The sequence below is a fragment of the Syngnathus scovelli genome, chromosome 9 (genome assembly GCF_024217435.2).
Source record: "Syngnathus scovelli strain Florida chromosome 9, RoL_Ssco_1.2, whole genome shotgun sequence".
Taxonomy (NCBI): Eukaryota; Metazoa; Chordata; class Actinopteri; order Syngnathiformes; family Syngnathidae; genus Syngnathus; species Syngnathus scovelli.
This window is the reverse complement of record NC_090855.1, coordinates 5,022,481-5,042,458: the sequence shown is the minus strand read 5'-3', so window position 1 is coordinate 5,042,458 and position 19,978 is coordinate 5,022,481. Positions and strand designations below refer to the sequence as shown.

At 42.9% G+C, this 19,978-nt stretch overlaps 2 protein-coding genes across 5 annotated transcripts in view; one reads left to right on the top strand and one right to left on the bottom strand.

Moving 5' to 3' along the window:
* LOC125975504 (IgGFc-binding protein) overlaps positions 1–12,032 on the bottom strand; it is a 16,343-nt gene extending 4,311 nt beyond the window's left edge. Inside the window, exons 1-19 of one of the 3 annotated variants that reach the window (XM_049731129.2) lie at positions 11,826–12,032; positions 9,647–10,687; positions 9,245–9,579; positions 8,580–9,162; positions 7,907–8,499; positions 7,283–7,826; positions 6,660–7,201; positions 6,056–6,593; positions 5,703–5,899; positions 5,274–5,415; positions 4,418–4,989; positions 3,756–4,320; positions 2,900–3,468; positions 2,276–2,822; positions 2,008–2,207; positions 1,788–1,923; positions 1,386–1,708; positions 741–1,320; positions 80–663 (exon numbers count right to left, since the gene is read on the bottom strand). In XM_049731129.2, coding sequence (XP_049587086.1) covers positions 80–663; positions 741–1,320; positions 1,386–1,708; positions 1,788–1,923; positions 2,008–2,207; positions 2,276–2,822; positions 2,900–3,468; positions 3,756–4,320; positions 4,418–4,989; positions 5,274–5,415; positions 5,703–5,899; positions 6,056–6,593; positions 6,660–7,201; positions 7,283–7,826; positions 7,907–8,499; positions 8,580–9,162; positions 9,245–9,579; positions 9,647–10,687; positions 11,826–11,871 — 8,637 coding nt within the window. In that variant the 5' untranslated portion in view covers positions 11,872–12,032. The remainder of the gene's footprint in view (positions 1–79; positions 664–740; positions 1,321–1,385; positions 1,709–1,787; positions 1,924–2,007; positions 2,208–2,275; positions 2,823–2,899; positions 3,469–3,755; positions 4,321–4,417; positions 4,990–5,273; positions 5,416–5,702; positions 5,900–6,055; positions 6,594–6,659; positions 7,202–7,282; positions 7,827–7,906; positions 8,500–8,579; positions 9,163–9,244; positions 9,580–9,646; positions 10,688–11,825) is intronic. The other 2 variants (XM_049731131.2, XM_049731130.2) reach the window with 2 other exon arrangements.
* Positions 10,176–19,978, top strand: si:dkey-262k9.2 (uncharacterized). 2 transcript variants are annotated; one of them, XM_049731362.2, is made up of 9 exons: positions 10,176–10,202; positions 10,980–11,078; positions 14,728–14,782; positions 15,307–15,342; positions 15,918–15,950; positions 16,674–16,748; positions 16,855–16,923; positions 17,108–17,150; positions 18,360–19,978. In XM_049731362.2, the coding sequence occupies exons 1-9, from the start codon at positions 10,191–10,193 to the stop codon at positions 18,403–18,405; spliced, it is 468 nt and encodes a 155-aa protein (XP_049587319.1). In that variant the 5' UTR covers positions 10,176–10,190; the 3' UTR covers positions 18,406–19,978. The 2 variants fall into 2 exon arrangements, with proteins under 2 accessions (XP_049587319.1, XP_049587320.1); XM_049731363.2 differs by lacking the exons at positions 10,176–10,202; positions 10,980–11,078 and adding an exon at positions 12,230–12,418.

Below are 19,978 nucleotides of genomic sequence, written 5' to 3'. Positions count from 1 at the left end.
AATTGAAAGATTGTAATTTCATGAGTAAAATTCAAAACTCCAGGGAAATGAATAATAATAATAATAATAATGTACTCACAAGAACTTCATTGGGGTCTTTGCCAACTACTACCTCCAAATTGTAGATGGTCAGTGTTAGAGTTTGGCTATGGAACAATCTGTTGTGGCAACTTGAGTCGGAGATAGTGATTCTGAATGGTTCCAATCCATTTACATTGGCGTTTGTTTGAACTAAAATATATGCACAGTTGTCCCTAAAGTCATAATGATGTCCATCAAAGGATGTGAAGTGCCGCCCATTGACAATACTACAGTTCAGCGATTTGTCAGCTTGACACATTCTTTTGTTGGGGAGTCTCTTGCAGAACGTTCCTTTAGGGCACTGAGATGGTTTGCACTTAATACCTCCTGGTTTACAGATGCAAAGTTGGCCGCAGTCATCTGGGATCCAGAAAGTCGAGTCAAGGCGGTGGTATTTGCCTGTGGGGTCTGTGCAACCACACTGCTTCGGTGGGACGCAACCCTCTGGACTACTGATGAAACCAGGGTTGCAGAAGCAGCCTTGGACACAAACTGCAATGCAGAGTCTCTCTTTCAAGTGACAAGTTGAAGGACAGGCGGAGCCACAAGTCTTATAATGGCTCTTTGGCGGACAGCTAACATCTGAAAAACATTTTGTACAGCATTCATTTCACAGTCCGAACATTTCACAACACATGAACCTTGATGAGAATATTTACCGACTGTCGGTTCTGGGGGCACGTAGTCATCGAACTCTTTACAAATGACAGAATAGGCTGTTGCGGCCTGTTCAAGAGAAGCTGGAGACCTTCCTTGCGAGAGGTCAGCCACACAACTTTGATAAAAGGAGTCCGGGTTAACATGACTGTGACAACGTGCAAAGGGTCCAGTTGGATCAATAAGATCGTCACAGTGACTTTTCTGAGCAAAAGCGACTCCTTTCGGCATATCTTCCAGTAACGTATTGTTATCCAATGGCTTCTTTTCACAACCAGTGCAACAGTTATGTTCACCATCAAAAACACGGTAAGCATTAGCCAACTCCGCACTGGTGTTAGTGGGAGGGGATCCATTGAAATATAAAGCAAAGTCGTCTTGAAGATCGCTATTAAAATTGCCACACAGCCCATAGACAATCTCCTTATAGTTGGGCTCCAGCATTAGAAGAATTGTGTTATTCCAGTCAAACACTACCTGCAGCCCAAAGTCAGTTTTCAGTAGCGTTTTGCCTTCTTTGTTTGAAACCTCAATCTTACCCCGAAGCAGAGTAACCGGGATATAATTTACTTGACCGTTTACCTGAAATTCAAGTGGATATTAGTCATGGAAATAAGGAAACACTTGTTAAATATTAAGAAACTTACATGTACGCTATCCTTGTCGGCAAACTTGACGACAAACCCATACGCTTGTACGGTCAGCTCTTGCATGGAGGACACTTCTTTGCAGTCACTCTTCTTTGAGACCATGAAAGGTGTTGCTCCACCTGCTGAACCTTTGCTGGCTGAAAGCAAATAGGTGCAGGTACCCTGGAGGTCGTAGGTGAATCCGTCGAAGGTGCGGTAGTGCTGGCTTCCCCAGTTCCAACACAGACCCGGAAGTCGCTCGCAAACTGCTTCACCGTTGCTCAGGTAGCAACGCTCAGTTGAGTTGTCACACTTGGCCTCACAGGGATCTTTGTCTTGTTCTGATCAAACAGTTTTGAAACTGAAAATTATGTGCCAAACAAAACCGCTGTGATAATACAATTCATGGAGCTAGCTCACCATCTTTATGGCAGCCAGCCATTCCATCCAAAACCATACAACTGTGCAGTGGTGGACACTTATGTTCCTCACAAATAAGTTGAGGCCCACAGGTGCAATTCAGAGTGCAGTTTTGTAAAAGTCTGCTTTCAGAGGCCTGTAATTACAAATTAAGAGTTGGATATTTAAAAAATAACATGCTTCCTCTCCCATGTATTGCATATTTAGTACATATTTAGACCTTCAGTCTCCTCCCTTCATGCATGCAGCCACACTCCTCAGCTGGGACGCACGCTTGGCCATTATAAAGGTGATGCGCATCACATTCGCATCCTTCCTCGCAGTGTTTGGGACACTGCAAAGCAACGCCGATCTCAGGACAGAGGGCGGCGCAAATGTTGGCACATTGACTGAAATGGCTAAACTTCGGGCATTCCTGCTCTGTAAAGGGATATAAATGAAAACAGTATTAAACATTTCATTGAAAGAAAAAAAAAAGTTTAGCTTACCACAGCCTGTGATGTTCCTCCAAGGGTCAACATTGACGCCAGCTACTTTGCATGCCGCCTCATACACTTCCAATGCCTCACATAAAGTTTGCTTTTGTCCCTCTGCAAGACAGAGGTTAGTCAGGCACATGTTGTAATATTTCTGAGGGCATGCCGAGTTGTGACAAGAGGAGAATAGTCCCTTTGGCTGGATAAGAAGGCCGCAATACAGGTCAGAAGTATACTCTGGCACAAGGGATCGACAACGTTGGCAGGTGCTGTCGCATGTTTCGTTGCAGCCTGACATCTGCCATGATTGCTGAAAGACGGCCGAATCGGAGACAGCAGTGCCATTGGGTAGCTGCATGTCATCTGAGGGATCGTCATTGTAGTTCCCACAGAGGCCACACGTCTGGTTATAAGTATTTGCTAGCTTGACCTCGACGTAGTTGCGAAGGTCAGAAATAATCTCCACCAGATGTGCAGCCTTGATCGTTCTCCATTGATTTTTCTGATCCACAATTACATTGTTTCCTGAGAATGGGAGGTTCATTTGAACTCCATTCACCTAAGAAAAAAAAAAAAGCAAATCAAAGAAAATTACAGATAGATTATGAAACTGTTTTCGTGATAGGCATTACTCACTTGAATTGTTTCAGGTTGAGCACTTGACATCTTCAAGGTGATATGATTGACTTGTAGGTAAATCTGTTTGACTTCACCGTGGTTACCATACACAGCAATCAAAAGTGGCTCCACAGTCAGGTTCTTGCATGTTTGAACCAGAGTGTAGTTGCATGAAGCGTTAAATTCAAAGACGTGTCCATCAAATGTACTCAACCGAGATCCGTTAATATGGCAGTTGGCCATTTTAGCTTTGGGGTGGCAACTTTCAATACCGCTGATAAGCATACATTCTTCATCCTGGCTACATGACACATTAACACAAGTCCAGTTTCCACCAGGATGACAAACACACCGTTGCTCACATGTGGACTTCTCCTGTCCCGGTAAGACGTATTCTCCATTTCTGTCCCAACAGCCACAGTTGGCTGGATGGACACAGTTCCTTCCACTGTGGGCTAAACCCGGCCCACAGAGACAGCCCTCCCCAATGTTTGGCGGGATCTCAATTGTCATATTGAGCTCGCCGAGGCAAATGTCAACAGGTGAGTGACTCGCGTTGTAGCTGGTATTGGACTGACATGCATTATCTGCAGAGAGACAATACGGGCAAAAGTCACGAGAAGGTCACGGTGACTAATGAAGCACGAGTACCATCTAGTGGATGGGTGAGAGGATGTGGCTTTTTCCTAATCAATTTGCACGGCAGTTTAAAAATTAGCTTTTGATTGATGTGCAAAACAGAGCTATTAGATGTAATGGATTATGCTGATGAATTGGACAAAGTTTAATTTTCATGCAGGGATAATTTGACTATTAACGCCAAAATCACATTTGGTGGCAGCACAGAGAGATGCTGAGCGGGTTTAATACTCACAGCAAAAGTCGGCGGTCCTCCAGGCGTCAACTACAGCCTTGCGATGGAGGCAGGCATCAGCATACTCTGCCAAGGAACGGCACAGGGCAGTCTGCACATCTCCATAAAGACACAGGTCACTGACGCAGCTCTTGTAAAAGCCGGAAGGGTCCACTTTGCTATGACAGTGTCTGAACGGTCCATTAACTTCCAGAATCTTCCCGCAAGCCGCTGGGTCAGAGAAGCGGTCCAAAGCTTCAGATGAACAATTTGGACAACTTCCACCTAGACAACCTTCCACACACCACTGGTTCGGTCTGCTTCTCCAAGCATTTCCAAATTGTTCTGGAGTGAGATGCTCTTGTGTGCCATTCACTGTGAGGTCATCAGCAGGATCCAAATTGAAGTTACCACACAGGCCGCAAGTGGCATTGGCGTATTTACTGGAGAGATGAATGACTAGGACTCCTTCTTTGCTGATACTTAAAAAGAAAAATGTCGACGAGACGCAAGTGTGCAACCCTAAAGAAAATACCACTGTAGTTCCGTTGGCATTAAACGGAATCTTCCTCTTTGTGCCATCAACCTGTAGGTGCCAAAAAATTGTTCAAGTCAGCATTTCATTAATCCCCCAAAAATATTTGCTTGAATGTAACTGGAGGAAAAGCATACTTAAGTCTTACCTCGATGCTTTCTTGATTGCTGCTGTCCAGTTGTAGTTGTTGGTTATTTATGCTAACCCAGACGATTTGCGCTGACTGATTAAATGCATCCGTCTGCACATCGACTTTGATGACATCAAGGCCTTGCCATTGTCCACAGACGCCCAGTAACTGATACCGGCAGGTGCCAAGGAAATTATACTCGCGCTTGTCGAAGGTGAGCACACGATGACCACTGTAGCGGCACTTGGTATAATTACGCCGCACACAGCTTCTGACTCCATTTTCAAGACCACAGCACTCATCATCATGACAATAAGCATCATGGCACCGGATCTGGTCAGTGCAGATGCACTGTCGGGTACACGCCTCATCAGCCCAAAAGGTCTCGTTGTTGCGGTAATGGCGTCCGTTGTATGTACAGCCACACTGGGATGGGGTCACACAGGTGCCATCATGAAGAAGAAACCCGGGGTCACACTGGCATCCTTCCACACATGCTGCAGTGCAGATGGAATTGAAGCGAGCCTCACAGGTAGCAGGGCAGGCTGTCCCACAGGCTTCGTAATGGCTATTTACTGGGCAGAGGAAAGCTGAGAGAAGAGGGGACGGGGATTGCACACAAATTTCATATGCCTTAAGGTTAACGTATAGTCTTGACATCAATTTAGATTCAGTCTGATGCTTTTGCCGCAAGGCAGCCTGGCTCATAATTTGTATAAAGTGAACTAGTTCAACAGGAAGATAACATCCCCGTGAATTCAATAATGTGGGATGCAGTACAACAAGTGTAGTGGAGCAGAGAAAAAGATTTCACAGTGCAAAAAAGGGCTACATGGAGAAATGCCAAGTAAAAAGATGAGGAGGGCAGGCTTACTTTTTTTCTCTGCACAGTGCCAAGTTTCATTAAGTACGCAGTTCTGCCCCTTGGGGCAAGAGGCTGCTCTACAACACAGTCTGGAAGTGGCGCAACAGTTGCACCGCTTGGAACACTTCACATTCCACAAAATATCCCCAATCTAAAGGGCAACAGACAAATTACTTTTGTGGAGAAAAAAAAAAATAGGTGTGTGTGTGTGGCAATACTTTTGTTTAAAGTCCAATGAACACACAACTTGACATGATTAGCATTTTAGCACATCAGACCCAGCCAATGAATAATACAATAAATAAAAACTTTAGTTAGACCAACACGTTTAAAACTTTTTCTCCAGAAAAATTAGGCAACATTTTTAAATTGGTTTATATTTCGATGCAATAACTGAATAAAAATGGCCAGCCTGAATGAGAAAATCTAATGACTTGCCTCATAGTAATGCCCAAGGTAGAGACATCCACATTGGTCAGGTTTGACACAGCCACTCCCACTCTGCACATATCCAGAGTCACACTGACACCCCTCATTGCAGGGCCATGGACAGGGGACATCAGATAACGTAGCGCAGGACTCTGAACATGCACCAACACATATGTTGTAGTGGGAATGCTCAGGGCACCAAAGTGCTGCGGGAGAGGAAAAAGACAGAGTTGGGATGATGTGCTTTATATATGGGTAGGGCATTACAGGTCATTTTATGTAACTTCTTAAAAGCATCAATTAGTGCTAATTAAGCTGCGAGCATTTACAGACTTCACAAAAGGAAAAGTGAAAAAGCTTACCGCACTTATCTCCCCTCCATGGTTTGACCTTCACTCCCACTTCCTGGCAGACAAATGCATATTGCCTCAAACTGTCACAAAACAATTCCTTATTTTTTGAGCCACACAGATCTTTCACGCAGTTCTGAAAAAATGGCATGGGGTCAATAGTGGAATGGCAAAGTCCAAATGGGCCTTCAGGAGCAAGCAACATGCCACAGAGGCCATCTGATTCAAATTCTTTTATGGAGTCGCATAAGAAACAGTCATGACAGTCAGTGGGGCAGTTTGTTCCGGTGGGAGAAAAGCACCAGGGAGACGTACGAGTGGAATCATCCGACATCAGACTTCGTTGGTAGTCTGTAGCAACCGTCGCGGTATTTTGACATAACCCACAAAGTCTTTTGTGCGTGGCTGGAATCGTCAGTTGTATTAAATTAGGTCCACCGAAGGAGACTACGGCACCAGTGTCATTAGCGATGATACGGGTCAGCCGTCCAGAAAGCAACACTGCCACACCATTCATATAAATGGGTAAGTTCTTCACGACACCATTTATCTACAAGCAAACAGCACATTCAATTAATATGGGGAAACAAAATTTAGTAAATTTGAAGCCATTTACCTCAACTTTTCCAAAAAGCTCCTTGGACAGCGTTATGTCGATATCACGGATTTTAAGGTGCAGCTTTTCTTTAAGGACTGCAGCAAAAAGCCCAGGTTCATCACAGATCTGGAATAAAGGCTTGCGCAAATCTGCCACGTTCAAATCAAAATGACCTCCATGAAAGGTCTGCAAGTGTTTGCCACCCAGGAGGGTGCATTTCAAATAAATGCCATAGCATGCACGGCGACCATGTTTGATGACACACTCTGTTCCAGTTGGACACGTGCTACTTTTACATTGCACTACGTTGTGGCCCACACACGCACAGGACCGAAGGCAGTTCTCATCAGGGTGGAATTTTTCATGGAGTTCATAGTAAATACCGTTATAACTGCAGCCGCATTCAGAATTTGGCACACATTCCCCACCACTGTGGAAAAAGCCAGACTTGCAAAAACAACCTTCCTTGCATCTTTCTGAAAGAGGACTTGGGTTATGGGCACAGGCAAACATGTGAGTAGAACAGAGGCGGTATTCACTCTTGGACGGGCATGTGGCAGCTGAGGAAGAGAAGGACAGTAAATTATTCCAACCAACTTTAAACAGAACACCTACAGGCAAGAGTCTACTTGATGACTTACAACAAAATTTTGAATCTCGCCATTCGTCCACACTGGCGCCCATTTCTTGACATAGTGCAACGTAGCTGGACAGAATCTGGCACAGGGTCGTTTGGTTACCACTGCAGAGGTCATGAACACAGTCATCATAGAAATCTTGAGGATCCACGGTTTTGTGGCAGCTCTGGAATGCACCCTCAGGATCCAGTAACCTTCCACAAAAATTCTCTCCCTGATAAGTATCCTGCTCTTGAGGAGTGCAGCTAGATGTGCTCATGGGCAAATCCCAACATTCTTGACCACCGCTAGTTCGCCAATATCGAACAGCTTGACTAATATCAGAATCATGTGCTACTGGGTCATCCTGTGGTTTATAATTAAAGTTTCCGCAAAGTCCACAAAGTTGACCGGCAAAGACCTCGGGCATTGTGACTGTCAAAATGACTGGGCTGTATGTCACAACAAGACCAAAGTCTGTTTCTAAACAAACCGACTGTCCTTTTAGATGGAGCATTATTTTGCCTTGGCTCAAAATGGAAGGAAGCTTCAGCAGCAGACCGTTTACCTAAAAGAAGATAATGATTACCAATAAATATATTTAAAAAAAACAAAACAAAAAACTTAGAAGCAGCATATCCTACTCACCATAACCTTACTGTGCCATCCATATGACATCTCAATGGAATAACCAGCAACAGACATCTCAACATGTCGAAAAGAAACATTAGCTCCTGTCTTGACGAGTTCTTGACCCTTGACACTGAAGTCTTGCAGGTAGCCTCGTGTGGGACAGTGTGATGTGAGCAGATAACTACAGTTTCCATAAACTTCAAACTTCTTGCCGTCAAATGTGGTGACATGATTGCCTTTGGCTATACAAAGGCCACGTCCCTCAGCGTGGCAGCCGAGGACTCCATTTAAAACCTTGCAGACTTCTCCAGCCTGACAGTGAGAATGAGTGCACCCAACAGTCTTGGACTGAGGCTGGCAGACACATTTCTCTTGACACTGCTGGTCCATCCAAAAGGTCTTCGAGGGGAGATAATAGGAGCCGTTTTGAACACAACCGCACTCACTAGGCAAGACACACTTGCCGTTACTTAGCAGATATCCCCTGTTGCACTGGCACAATTCCAAACAAGGGAGGGAGCAATTGTGGCTGGGATCTGGGTTACCACATGTTGCAGGGCAGGCTGACCCACACACCTCATAATGGCTGTTTATGGGGCAAGTTGGATCTTTTTGGGAAAGAAAAAAAAAAAGATTAAACATTTACTTCTAATTAAACAAGGTAAACATGAAGCTGTTTGGAACTTACAACACTTTGTGATTGCTCTCCAGTTTTGGATGCTGCCCCCGAGCCTCTGGCAGATGTTGGCATAAGCTGCAAACACTTTACACAGTGACCTGGCAGCTCCACTGAGGCACAGGATGTTGTCACAACTATGAACAAAGGGTTCGGGATCAATATACAAGTGACAGCCACTAAAAGGTCCATCCTTCCTCTTCAGCAAAGTGCAATTATTCTCATGGGAGTTGCCATTTACGCCTGGAGAAGATTGTGTGCGACTGCACGCTTGACATGGGCCATCTCTACAGTCTTGACTACATGCAGCTGCGTTGCCATCCAACACCCAGGGGAGGGTGAAATCCATAGTTTTGGACATATTAGTACTATTGGGAATGATTGCGTCATCTGAAGTGCTGCCATTGGCATTTCCACAAAGACCACACAGAAGTCCATGCAGCTCTGGGCCTGCTTCAATCTGAATATTATGAACCCAGTCATACAGCAGAGTCATGCCAAAGGAAGTTTCGAGAAGAACACCAGGGCCACTTGGATACATTCTTAGGATTCCATTATTCAAGATGACTGGCAGGTTCTTGCTCTGACCATTAACCTATAAATTTAAAAAGTAAAAGAGTGAGTTCACACATTCAGGTAGGTCATTTTTTCTTTGAGAAAATAGTGTTCTATCTTACCCTGATTTGATTCCGCTCTCCTTTAACCATGGAAATATTAAAACCAAGGATTTTTATCTCCAAGCTTTGAATGCTGGAGACAGTGGCCCTATTCAAATATGCCCTGGCGATATTAACCTGTAGTGGAGTGGAAGCATTTATGCCTGGACAAGTGGTCTGCACTAAGGTATAATTACAATTTCCCAGGAGAACAAAATGTTTTCCATCAAAGGTGCGATAATAAGAATCACCCCATGCAGAGCATACTTTAGTCTTCAAGGAACATAAATGATGTCCATTTCTAAAGGAGCACTGCTCTTTGTGACCACAGTGCAAGTCATTACAGGAAGATATTTCTAACGGGAGGGAAAAAAAAAATAGGTTAGCACATACAATAAAAATATGACACAGTAGGCTACTCACTTTTTTCACACAGCGATGGACGGAGCTTTTTGTTCAAAGTGCTCAGACGGTGACCCACATCGACATAAGTAACATTTTCGGCATCAACCATTGGCCCATTTTGGCAGGTCTCTTCCACAGACAACAGCGCTGTTAGAGTTGAAGCCCGCTGCTCAAGGTCATGTCTGTAATAAATAAGCTGAAGTGGAATGTCGCTAATGACATGAATTTCATCCAAGGCCAAAACTGGGATGGTCTTCATAACCCCTCTCCTTAAAGCCACACTTTTCTGCCCATTGTTAGTGGTGACCTCCAGGCTAGAGTTGATGTTTGTCATAGCCAACAGGAGACTGGGAGTCTTTCCAGAATTTACAAGGGGAGGGACAAAATATTCATAACTCCAGAGAGAGACTGGTTTAAATTGAGAAAATCCATAAATGCAATCCCCTAATAAGTGTTTTTTGCAGGTAAAACCAACAATGACACCAACTGATTCTTGGGCATAAATCTCTGAGCCAGAGAGGCTGAAACTACTTTGGAGTTGGATGCTTTCAAACACCCCTAAATGCAACTTGAGGTAACTTCCTTCAGGGTATAAAGTGCCATCAAACACTACATCCCCCGAGAGATAGATTTCCACCGCCGTCTCCTGATTGGAGTTGGTGACCACCATCTTGCTGACAGATGTCTGACTTGGGAAGTTTGGACTAACGGGATAGTAATGGGTCCCCCAGGAAGCCACGTCGTGAAGGAGGCTATGCTCGCATCCTGTCTGGGTGCAGAATGTCGCGAGAACCGTAACAGGCTGTACGGATGCTATACTGAGGAGCGAGGAAGAACGAGCGCTGGCCATTTCCACAGAGCGAGGCAGGTGAATAGTCTGGGACTGAGATGCATTGAGAGAGATGTGACGCGAGAAGTTACTTTGCAGAACTTTCACAGTGACTGAAGCCCAAACACCAGTCGCCGTTATCGTCACTCGGTGGCTCGCGTCTGCTGTGGGGTCATTATGAGGTGGAAACATCATCAGAAAATTCCGACCAAAACTCGCCCCAGCGAGACCTGAGAAGGAAAACAAAACATTGTATTGTACATGATTAGAAAAAAACACCTCAAAGAAAGGCGTTCCTGCATTTAAGCTAACATGAATAGGTCAGACAATTGTGACAACAGTTGAATTTACAACTGCAAACTACACACTTGCAAAGCCTGATAACGTCCTGTGTGCAGGGTTAGACAGGTTTCGCAGTATGCAAGCAGAAGAAGATAAGAGGTGTGGTGTCAGATTTCAACCAGCTGAGCAGCCAATGAAGTGTATGTTCCTAGTTCCTGACTGGATACACCTGTATTAAAGGTGCAGACCGCCTCCAGTACATCCCATAACAAGGATCTCTGTGGAAGCAACATACCGGCAGTGCGTAGAGAGAATCCTGAGATACAGCAAACTTTACCTGTAAGTTGAAACTTTATGTGCATGCTCTGTTGGGACAGGGACTTACTTGCATGAAGCATTGTGGACAATACTAACCAGCTTACAATATGGCATAGGGAAAAAAATGCATCTATAAAACCAAAAATCCATTTTCTTTCTAGCTTTTACTATTGTCTAAGAAAATGGGGACTATGAGACAAAAATGTCACATACAAAAGCAAAACATTTTATTTGCTCCAAGGGTTACAACATAGGCACAGCCCAAATATCATTCAAAAGTGGACATAATTTGAGTGGGCAGGCAGGGAATTGTTGAGACTTGAGTGCTACTTTAAGTGAGGGGTGGAGAAGAAAACTAACCAAACGATGCAAAGGCAGCATGGAGTCATCATCGGTAGCGGCTGCATGACTCAGTCAAGTCAGACAGGCCAACATTGTAAATGAGTGGCTCTTGACAGTCATGCATTATCCAGTTTTTAAGAGTTAAAGAATGCTAAAAAAGCCTATGAAAACAGTATATCACACACGCATGCCGACATGTTAAATGCTTTTTGTGGCACTTTAAGGGATACATTGGGAATATCAGAGTGGGGTAATTCAGATTTACGACCTTCTTGAAATCTAGCATAACGTTTGTCATGTCGCCATCTCAAAACGATGTACACAAATGAATAATGGAGCAGAGCAAGATGGGCGGGAAAAAACTCCATCTTGAAATTGTGACTGAGGAAGCTGTCAATACGTTTCAATTAAGTGACCAACACTTACCAAGGCACACCAGGCACATATGAAGCAGCAGTAGAGGCTGCATCATTCCTGCTCTAAAATAACAAACTTGGAGTAACAAGAAACTTTGTTTTCAGGGAGGATGAAATATTTCATGCTAGCCCCATGGGAAGCGGAGCTATGGCTGTCAATTAGCGCACCTGCGGTTGATATGGCCTTATCAGTTATCGCGAGAATTCCCCAGCTGGACGTCATTATGATAAGGGGCCGGTTGTCTTTCATGAAAAAACACCGTTATTTAAAATCTTTTTTTTTTTTTTTAATTTGTATTGATTCAAATGTAATTTAAAAATAAAACAATCAAAAGCAAAGCTTATCATGTTTCACTGCCTGGAACTTTACCGGAAGTTGTGGTGACTTGGTCGAAAAGGCAGGAAACTGTCGCGGTAGTTTCCAGGGCCACATTGGTATTACTGAAGGCTGTGTAAATCCCCGGAGCAAACTTTGGCCCGGGTTTGACTCACGAAGCCGCGGATTCCTTTAAGGAAGTGGGCAGCAGCTTTGGGGAGTGTGGCACACAGCATAGGGACATAACAAGGATGCACTTCATCCAGTTCGCTTCTCTCTCCCCATTGGTATGTATCATGCAGGTATTACTATTTTTTTACTCCTTTCAAATGAATTTACTATTTTTTTTCTTGTGGCAAGAAAAACGTGCATTCTCTTTTTTATATAGGGGACATCTTCATGATGGAATGACAGTTTGTAATTCTGCAGCACACTTCCTGCGTGCTCATTATTCTGGGCTGTAAAATCTAGGAATCATTATCAGCAGCTTCACTTATCGTGTCACAGGTCAGATAGGACTGCTTTATCTCTGTTAAACGTTTTTTTTTTTTTTTAAATCTATATCTCAGCCATGTTTGACTGTCTGCAAATAGGATTACGGCATGCATTATTGTGTTCTAATTTTTATCGAATCTTATAGCAGTATGATATGGCGCAAGGGCCATTTGTGTTTCAGTCTTTTATCATCCCACTTCAAAGATTTTAACAGCATTGTATTCGATTTTAGACTTGCATTACCATTTTTTGTCAACTTCAGTTTCTTTGTTCTTTAGCTTTCATCACTTACCTTTGTACTATTTTAAAATTACTCTATCTATCTATCTATCTATCTATCTATCTATCTATCTATCTATCTATCTATCTATCTATCTATCTATCTATCTCTATCTCTCTATCACTATCTATCACTATCTATCACTATCTATCACTAACTAACTAACTAACTAACTAACTAACTAACTAACTAACTAACTAACTAACTAACTAACTAACTAAATTAGCGTGTGCCTGCTTGATTGTGAATAATCATCCACCCATTGAACTGGTCCTGACCCCTAGTCGGACCAAAAGGAATCAAAACTAAAATCATGGAATCAATTTCAACTTTTTCTAGCACTGCTAAGTAGTTTTATGATTTGTAGATTTAGCGTCTCTAATCTTTGAATCTTTATTATGACCCGAAGGCAGCTGGTATTTCTTCTTCGTAAGCAAGACTACGGTTCTTATGAGTTGTAAATTTAGTCTTGTGTTAAAAAGTAAATTCATTTGCCATTCAATTGTACAAGAATATATTACCCAATTGGAAAATGCTGCAGGCAACTGGAGCCATTTTGATACAGAGGCAGTCAACGGCTTTGATAAATACTCCCTAAATCGGATCCGCTTATTATTTCAGGCAGAGCAATTTGGAGGCAGTTTTTATTTGTAGCTTCTTAGCATGTTTCCTTATAGAGAGCTCCTGCAGCTATTCCAGAGACTGAAAAAAACCTCCCGAATCAGCATCTGTTGTGTGATTATATTTTCCAGTTTGGCCAAACTAATAGATTGTGATACTATTTTAATTTAGCACATAATCTTGATGTGGGCTGCTCTCCCCACAGAGAAGATAAATGGAATTCTGCAGATGACAGAAACCATGGCACACCCAAAGTAGACTTAAGAATAAAGTAGAACTAAAATTAAATTCCTGTAAAATTACCCACCAGTGCCCGTGAGCAATGACTCGTATCTGCCGCCTGTATGACGGACGTAATGTGTGTTATATTGGTTCTTTCTACATAGTCATTAACAGCGGCGGAAACCAAACACAATGGCTAAAGCGAACAATGAGCAGTGGCTACAAAGGTCAGCAAGAAAGCTTCTGTATTACTTGCTTGAGTGAGTATTGGGTCCCGATCCCATGCAAATCACTACTGACTCGAGTCAGAGAGTCTTGGTCTGGGATTTCCACTGGAAGAGAGGTCGTTCCCATGTTTTCCGATTTTAAAAATATCAGCCGGTGTATTGTGTTGGACACAGCTGGGGCTTTGTTTGGCACCACGTGGAACAGCTGGCTTTTACATTTTGGTAGTGCGAAGTTACGCTTGTCATTAGGAATTTGTTTCCCGTGCTTATGTGTCAGTTGACTGGTAAATATTTACTCTTCTGAAAGGTAAATTGTCTTTTGCAAAATTACATAAAAAAAACAATACTCCCTGTCATTCCTTTAGGCAATCATTTGAATGTTGCTTCAAAGATACAAAGGACAAGACAATGTCAAATAGCCTCTTGCTGGCAGCTGACTGTGACAGAATTTTTTATTTTTGCTGAGTAGTGTGGGAAATAAGGTGCTCCTTCTCAGCTCCTCGCACGCACCTCAAGTTGCCTTGCGTGCATACCCTCAGACCAGTATAAACAACACGAGTAGGCCTTTTTAATTTTCCACTGACTGCTTACGCGAAATAGTCTCAGGGTGCCAAACAAGACCAATAATAGGCATGGTTGAAGCTTTCCATCGTCTGAACCAAAAACACTTTTTTTTTTCTTTTCACACGTCAATGACTGAATATGATGGTAGATATTTTTAACTTGGTTTCTCTCACTCTCCCCCCCGCAGCATTTGAAGATGATGCGATTGTTGCTCCTTTGTCTGCTGCTGCCAACCGCTACTGGTGAGTTCTCGTCTTGGTGCCGCTGCTTGCAGCTGATAAACATCTAATCAGCCGCCGTGTCCCGGCGCGCTTTCCTCATCTACCGACATGTAGTACTGCATGAGGTATTTACAGTACACTAGGCTGAAACAATTCAAGAATAACATTAAAGACAAGACTAATGAATTCGTCTTGAGGAAGTCACAGTTAACACGTGCAATATCCAACTACAGTAACGATAACGCCACGCCCTCAAATTATAGGTTTTGTGTAATAAAAAAATAATAATTAACAACCAACTCAATGGGGAAAACGTTTTAGTTGCACAGGTTATAGGTCACATTATGGAAAAAAAGCTATTGAAATTATTTATATACATTTATATAGCTTGTATTTTCTCTAACACAAAAACATGGCCTCCGAACAGGGGTGTGTAGACTTTCTATATCCACTGTATGTCTTTATGCATGTCAATTGCTTATTATTCATGAGCCAAACTGTGATTAAAAACCCTGTATGGTGAATTAATGTCTTCTACTCCACAGTTTTTTCAGATGAGCTTGAAGGATCTGCTTTTGATGGTATGTAATATCACCCAATATGTTTTTTAGGGATTTATTGGAAAAGAGAAAACATCTAAAAAAAAAAAAGAAGCAATCATTGAAGAAATTCAAATTATTATTACTATGGGCCTGCTGCTGAGTGAGCAAAGAAAAATAGCATTTAATATTGCTCATACTTCTATCATCTATAAACTTTATTATTATTGGCCTGCTGTGGGGCAAGCACGGTCACAAACTGCTGCTCAGCAGATGGTGGCAGTGGTTAGCGGAGCCAAGGGTTATTATTATAAATGTAAAAGCAGCATTGTTGACTGTTCTTGTATTCATCATTGTACTTCATCAATTGGTTTTATGCTGCTTATCCTGTTCCCAATCAACAAGAGTCTACCCCAGTTTACTGGGCAAAAGGTAGACTCCACCCTGGATGTGTAGCCATCCAATCACAGGCCACATATAGACACCCACACTCACACCAACTGTCACAGAACCGATCCCACGCCGTCTGCATAAAAGTCTTGTGTACCACAACACCATGTGACTTGCTATTGTGATGTAAGAGTCGCATCTGAATCTGTTTTCTCCTCCATCCACAGGCGATGATGATGAGGATTCCTTTGAGGAAAATGGTGAGTTGATTTTTCAGTTCCCAAGAGTAAATAGTGGAAATGGGACTTTGCACGATGGCGTCACTAATGCAAACAGCATAATGGCAGACGTCCAAGGGAGAGTACAGGAAGGTTGTGCCCTCGGCGGTTATTGTCATCAAGCTTTGTGTACAGGTTGTTCTCGACCTATGGGACGTGTGAACAGCTCCAGCCTCCCCCCCCCGTCATCCATTAAATCCCAAATAGAATCAATTAGCTCACTATGGGGACCCTGACGATTGTGCCAAAAGGCCAATGAACATTTCGACATCTTGGCCGCGGGTCAGCTAATCAGCAGTGGCATTCTCATTCCCTCAGTGCACCTCTCTGTGTCACTCCTCATTTTTGTCTGGAAAAGACATTTGATGGAATCACAGATCTGCTCAAAGCAGCCTACCTGGAAAGAGACACCATTTCAATGTTTACGCACGCTGAGCTCTCTACCATTCTGCACCCACATTCCTATTTCACTCCATTTTGCTTGGAAATATGTCTTAACATGCGTCTGTCTCGTTGACGTAATATACTTTGTTGCAAAGGCAATAACGCGCGACTGTTATTTGGGAAGTGTGATAAGATGGACGAGTGTGGTCCGAGCGACACAAACATTTCTTTAACATGTCAGCATGTTGATACATTGCATTCTTCTTCTTAAGGTGGTTCTATCTATGTGCCAGTAAGGTGAAGTAATTTCCTCTCTTTCAGAGTTGACGGAGATCCAGGACAGAAATGATTTAGAAACATTTGTTGATAAAACCAAAGGTCTGGAGGACATGACAGGTGAGTAAATAATCAAAGGTTATAATTGTTATTATCTTCGTTAGCATTGGGTAGCATCTTAGCTGTCACTGTTAGATAATAACCACATTTCTATTTCTTCTTTCAGATCAATTCACTCTGATTGCCATCATCGGAGGCGTGAGCGTGTTGGCTCTTTCGGTCGCAGTCATAGTCGGTAAGTTTGTGTTGTGCTCATACCTCAGCGAGTGAAATGAGAAGTTGTCGGCGTTTCATGTCCACTGATGACAAATGCACTGCTCGGGAGCCCCTTCCAACGCTTGGCTGCAATCTTTCAAAAGTGTGAACACCTAAACAAACAAGCTTGTGCTGCTCTGACGTTTTTCATTTCTCTCTTGCAGCTGTTATGTTAGTAAGACGCCGCATGCACAAACAACAGCACGGGTAAGGTCATAAGTTTCATTTTATTGCTCTTTTTCTAGCTGTTAAAAAGATTCCTTTATGAGGTGCAGACTATATTTGTGTTGGATAGAAAACGCCCTCGCCTTGCTTTTCCGCTAAGTCAACCCTGCAGGTGGCAGAACCAGTCCAGTGGCTAACAGTTTCCCTGCCGCCCGAGCCAAATTGCCCAAACGTTATCCAAACTGGCAGCGTCCAAACCAGAGGAAAACACTTCACTGGCAAAGCGAAACAGGCTTCCACCCATCCGAGCTTGTTTGAGCTTGCTAAGCAATTACCGACCCAGCCTGAGGTCGACGTGCGTCACCATTTGAACACTCCCCAACATTTCGCCTCTCCATCTTAGACATCAAACAATAGCCTCAGGACGATGAGCAGCTACTGGGATGGTGTAGCCTCATCGGACAAGCTCTAACCTGCTTTACAGCTAACGTCATGAGAGATGACCTTCACAGTATTGCATCCATGGCCTTATCGCCTAGGTGTGACTAGCATTCAAAAAGAGATTTTCGTGGCAATAAAAAGATAGTTATGGTAGGTTAGGTAAAATCATCTACCTTGAAGGTCTGGTGTCGGGAGTTATTCAATATGAAAATGTTTTTCCTATAAATCTGAGCAATCTTTTTGTTGTGCCCTTTAGCCGATACTTGCAATCCTTTTTTTTTTGCGGGGGTGTAAATACTAAATCCATATATATATATTTTTTTAGTAAAATGTGTTGTTCCAAAGTTCAAACTTGATGCCAGTACTCTTGAAGCATTTGTTGAGCCGTTCAAGTCAAGCCCGAAGGGTTAAATTCCTCAGCGGGATTACTGGCTCCCTCCCGGCCGGGGGCTGCAGCGTGTGTGTGTGTGTTTTGCATGCGCTAGCCGTGTTTGCCGCCGACTGATCGCACCGCTGAAAAGACGCTTAATCACACGGCAACCTCGGGCTCGGTGGAGCAACAGACCCACCCAGGGTGATCTGTGTTTTGAGGCGATGCAGCCTCTGCGCACCTGTCAGAACTGTGCCGTTTGAGACAGCCACGCATTTCCTGAGTTCCGACACGCGGATGTTCCTCCTGCTGCTAAACGTAGCCTAAAAATATCTAAAAGATGACATGTTTGCTTTTGCTCAGTTTCATCTGTCACATAGGTTTCTCAACCTTCTCCCCCCCCCACCTTCCTCAACTATGTTCCCTTTGTGTGTCACTAGAATTTACTCTGTACCTACAGAGCAGGACCAGAAAGGGGCAGTCTAGTTCCTGGAAAAGAACCCAATCTGGATCACACACACACGCATGCAAGAGCGACTCACCAGGCAGTATCATCTCATTATGAGGATTATGGTTCTTTAATAGCTCTGTGTATCGCTCCTCCAAAACCTAGCCATCCATAAGTAATGCTGTTATGTCCTTTTTTTTTTTTTTTTTGGTCCCTACTGTTTGTATCCAACAAATACCTAATTTGAAGACATGTTCAAATTGGATTCTATTTTGGGGAATCTAAATCAAATGGCAAGAAATAGGCTCAATGCTTTTTTTTTTTTTTTCCAAGGATATTATTTGTTTGACTTCTGGAACTCCCCTGGTGTTTTATTATCAGAAATAAGCGGCGCAGTGAAAGAATATTTATTTTGGTACACGTGGAGTAAACTTATCCATGTGGAGTGGTCGTTGACTGAGACTAAATTTGCTAATCCAAACTAAGACTGCCAAAAGGGCCACACTTGGTTTGCTGGGTCACTTGTCTGACAATTTTGGTTTTCATGGCCTTGTTTAGACCGACAGCAGGTTGTGGAATAGAAGATAAAAAGTACTCTGCCATCTTGCTCTCAAATCAACAAATCAATCAACCCTTTTCATTTTTTTTGTTTTTTTTGTTTCGGAAACTTCCCTCATCAAAATCCACATTTACGCAGCTTGTAAATAGCCGTGTGACTGCCGAAGAGGCAGTTTAATGGTTGGAGGAAAAGCCGAGTGAGAAAATCTCATGAATCAAATAAAGCCTAATGGACGATTGGGGAACAAAGCAACAATGCCTCCATTCCATCCACACAGAGCCTGATAGTTCCCCGCTGCCGTTTTAGCGGAAATCAATCATTCTCTGCCAAGCAAAGATGTCATTTCTGCAACACGAAACGTTGGTTATTTGGAATGGGGGGGGGGAGTTTTTGTAGTAAAGGTTGAATTGGATGGGGCGCGCTTTTCACTTTCCACTTGTCGTGTAGTGAGAGGTTCTCTGACAAAGGTAGCAGGATTAAGCTGCGTTTGGTGACAAAGAAAATAACACCTCACTTTCCCATTACACCTTGCAGCACTTTGTAGCAGAGTCAACAAGATTTCAAAAGGGACAATACAATTATTGCTATACAAAAAACATTTCAGTTCAGTCAACACATTTGAATGCTTTTGAAGCATCTTTTTATTTTTAACTGCCATTACTTAAGTTCAGTCTAATACCGTAGCTTTGATTGTCTCTCGTGTCCAATTTTACAGAGCACAATATTTGTATTCAGGCTATGCAGCATCTTTGTTAAAAGCTTTATTGGCTGTGAAATATTTACCAATATGATTTCATTTTTTAAGTTGGAATTGCGACTCAAGAGTAAATGCCCATGTTTATATGTACTTGTTTATGAGTCATTTTGTGTCAACATTTCTGTTTTTTTTAAACAAATAATTTAAGTACACAATCCTATAAAGTGGTAAGAGTTCATAAAGGGGGTTGGAAATGTTATTATTTGCTCATCTGGAATGTGTTTGGATCGGGGAAAAGATGGAATACATCTGTAAAACGGAATTGATTGTGTTATTAAATCTGTTTTAAAATGTT

Excerpts from the sequence above, each read along its gene's own strand:
- si:dkey-262k9.2 (XM_049731362.2), top strand. Across the intron at positions 14,783-15,306 it reads GCTGCTGCCAACCGCTACTG|TTTTTTCAGATGAGCTTGAA; the intron begins GTGAGTTCTCGT and ends TCTACTCCACAG. Across the intron at positions 17,151-18,359 it reads ATGCACAAACAACAGCACGG|AATTTACTCTGTACCTACAG; the intron begins GTAAGGTCATAA and ends GTGTGTCACTAG.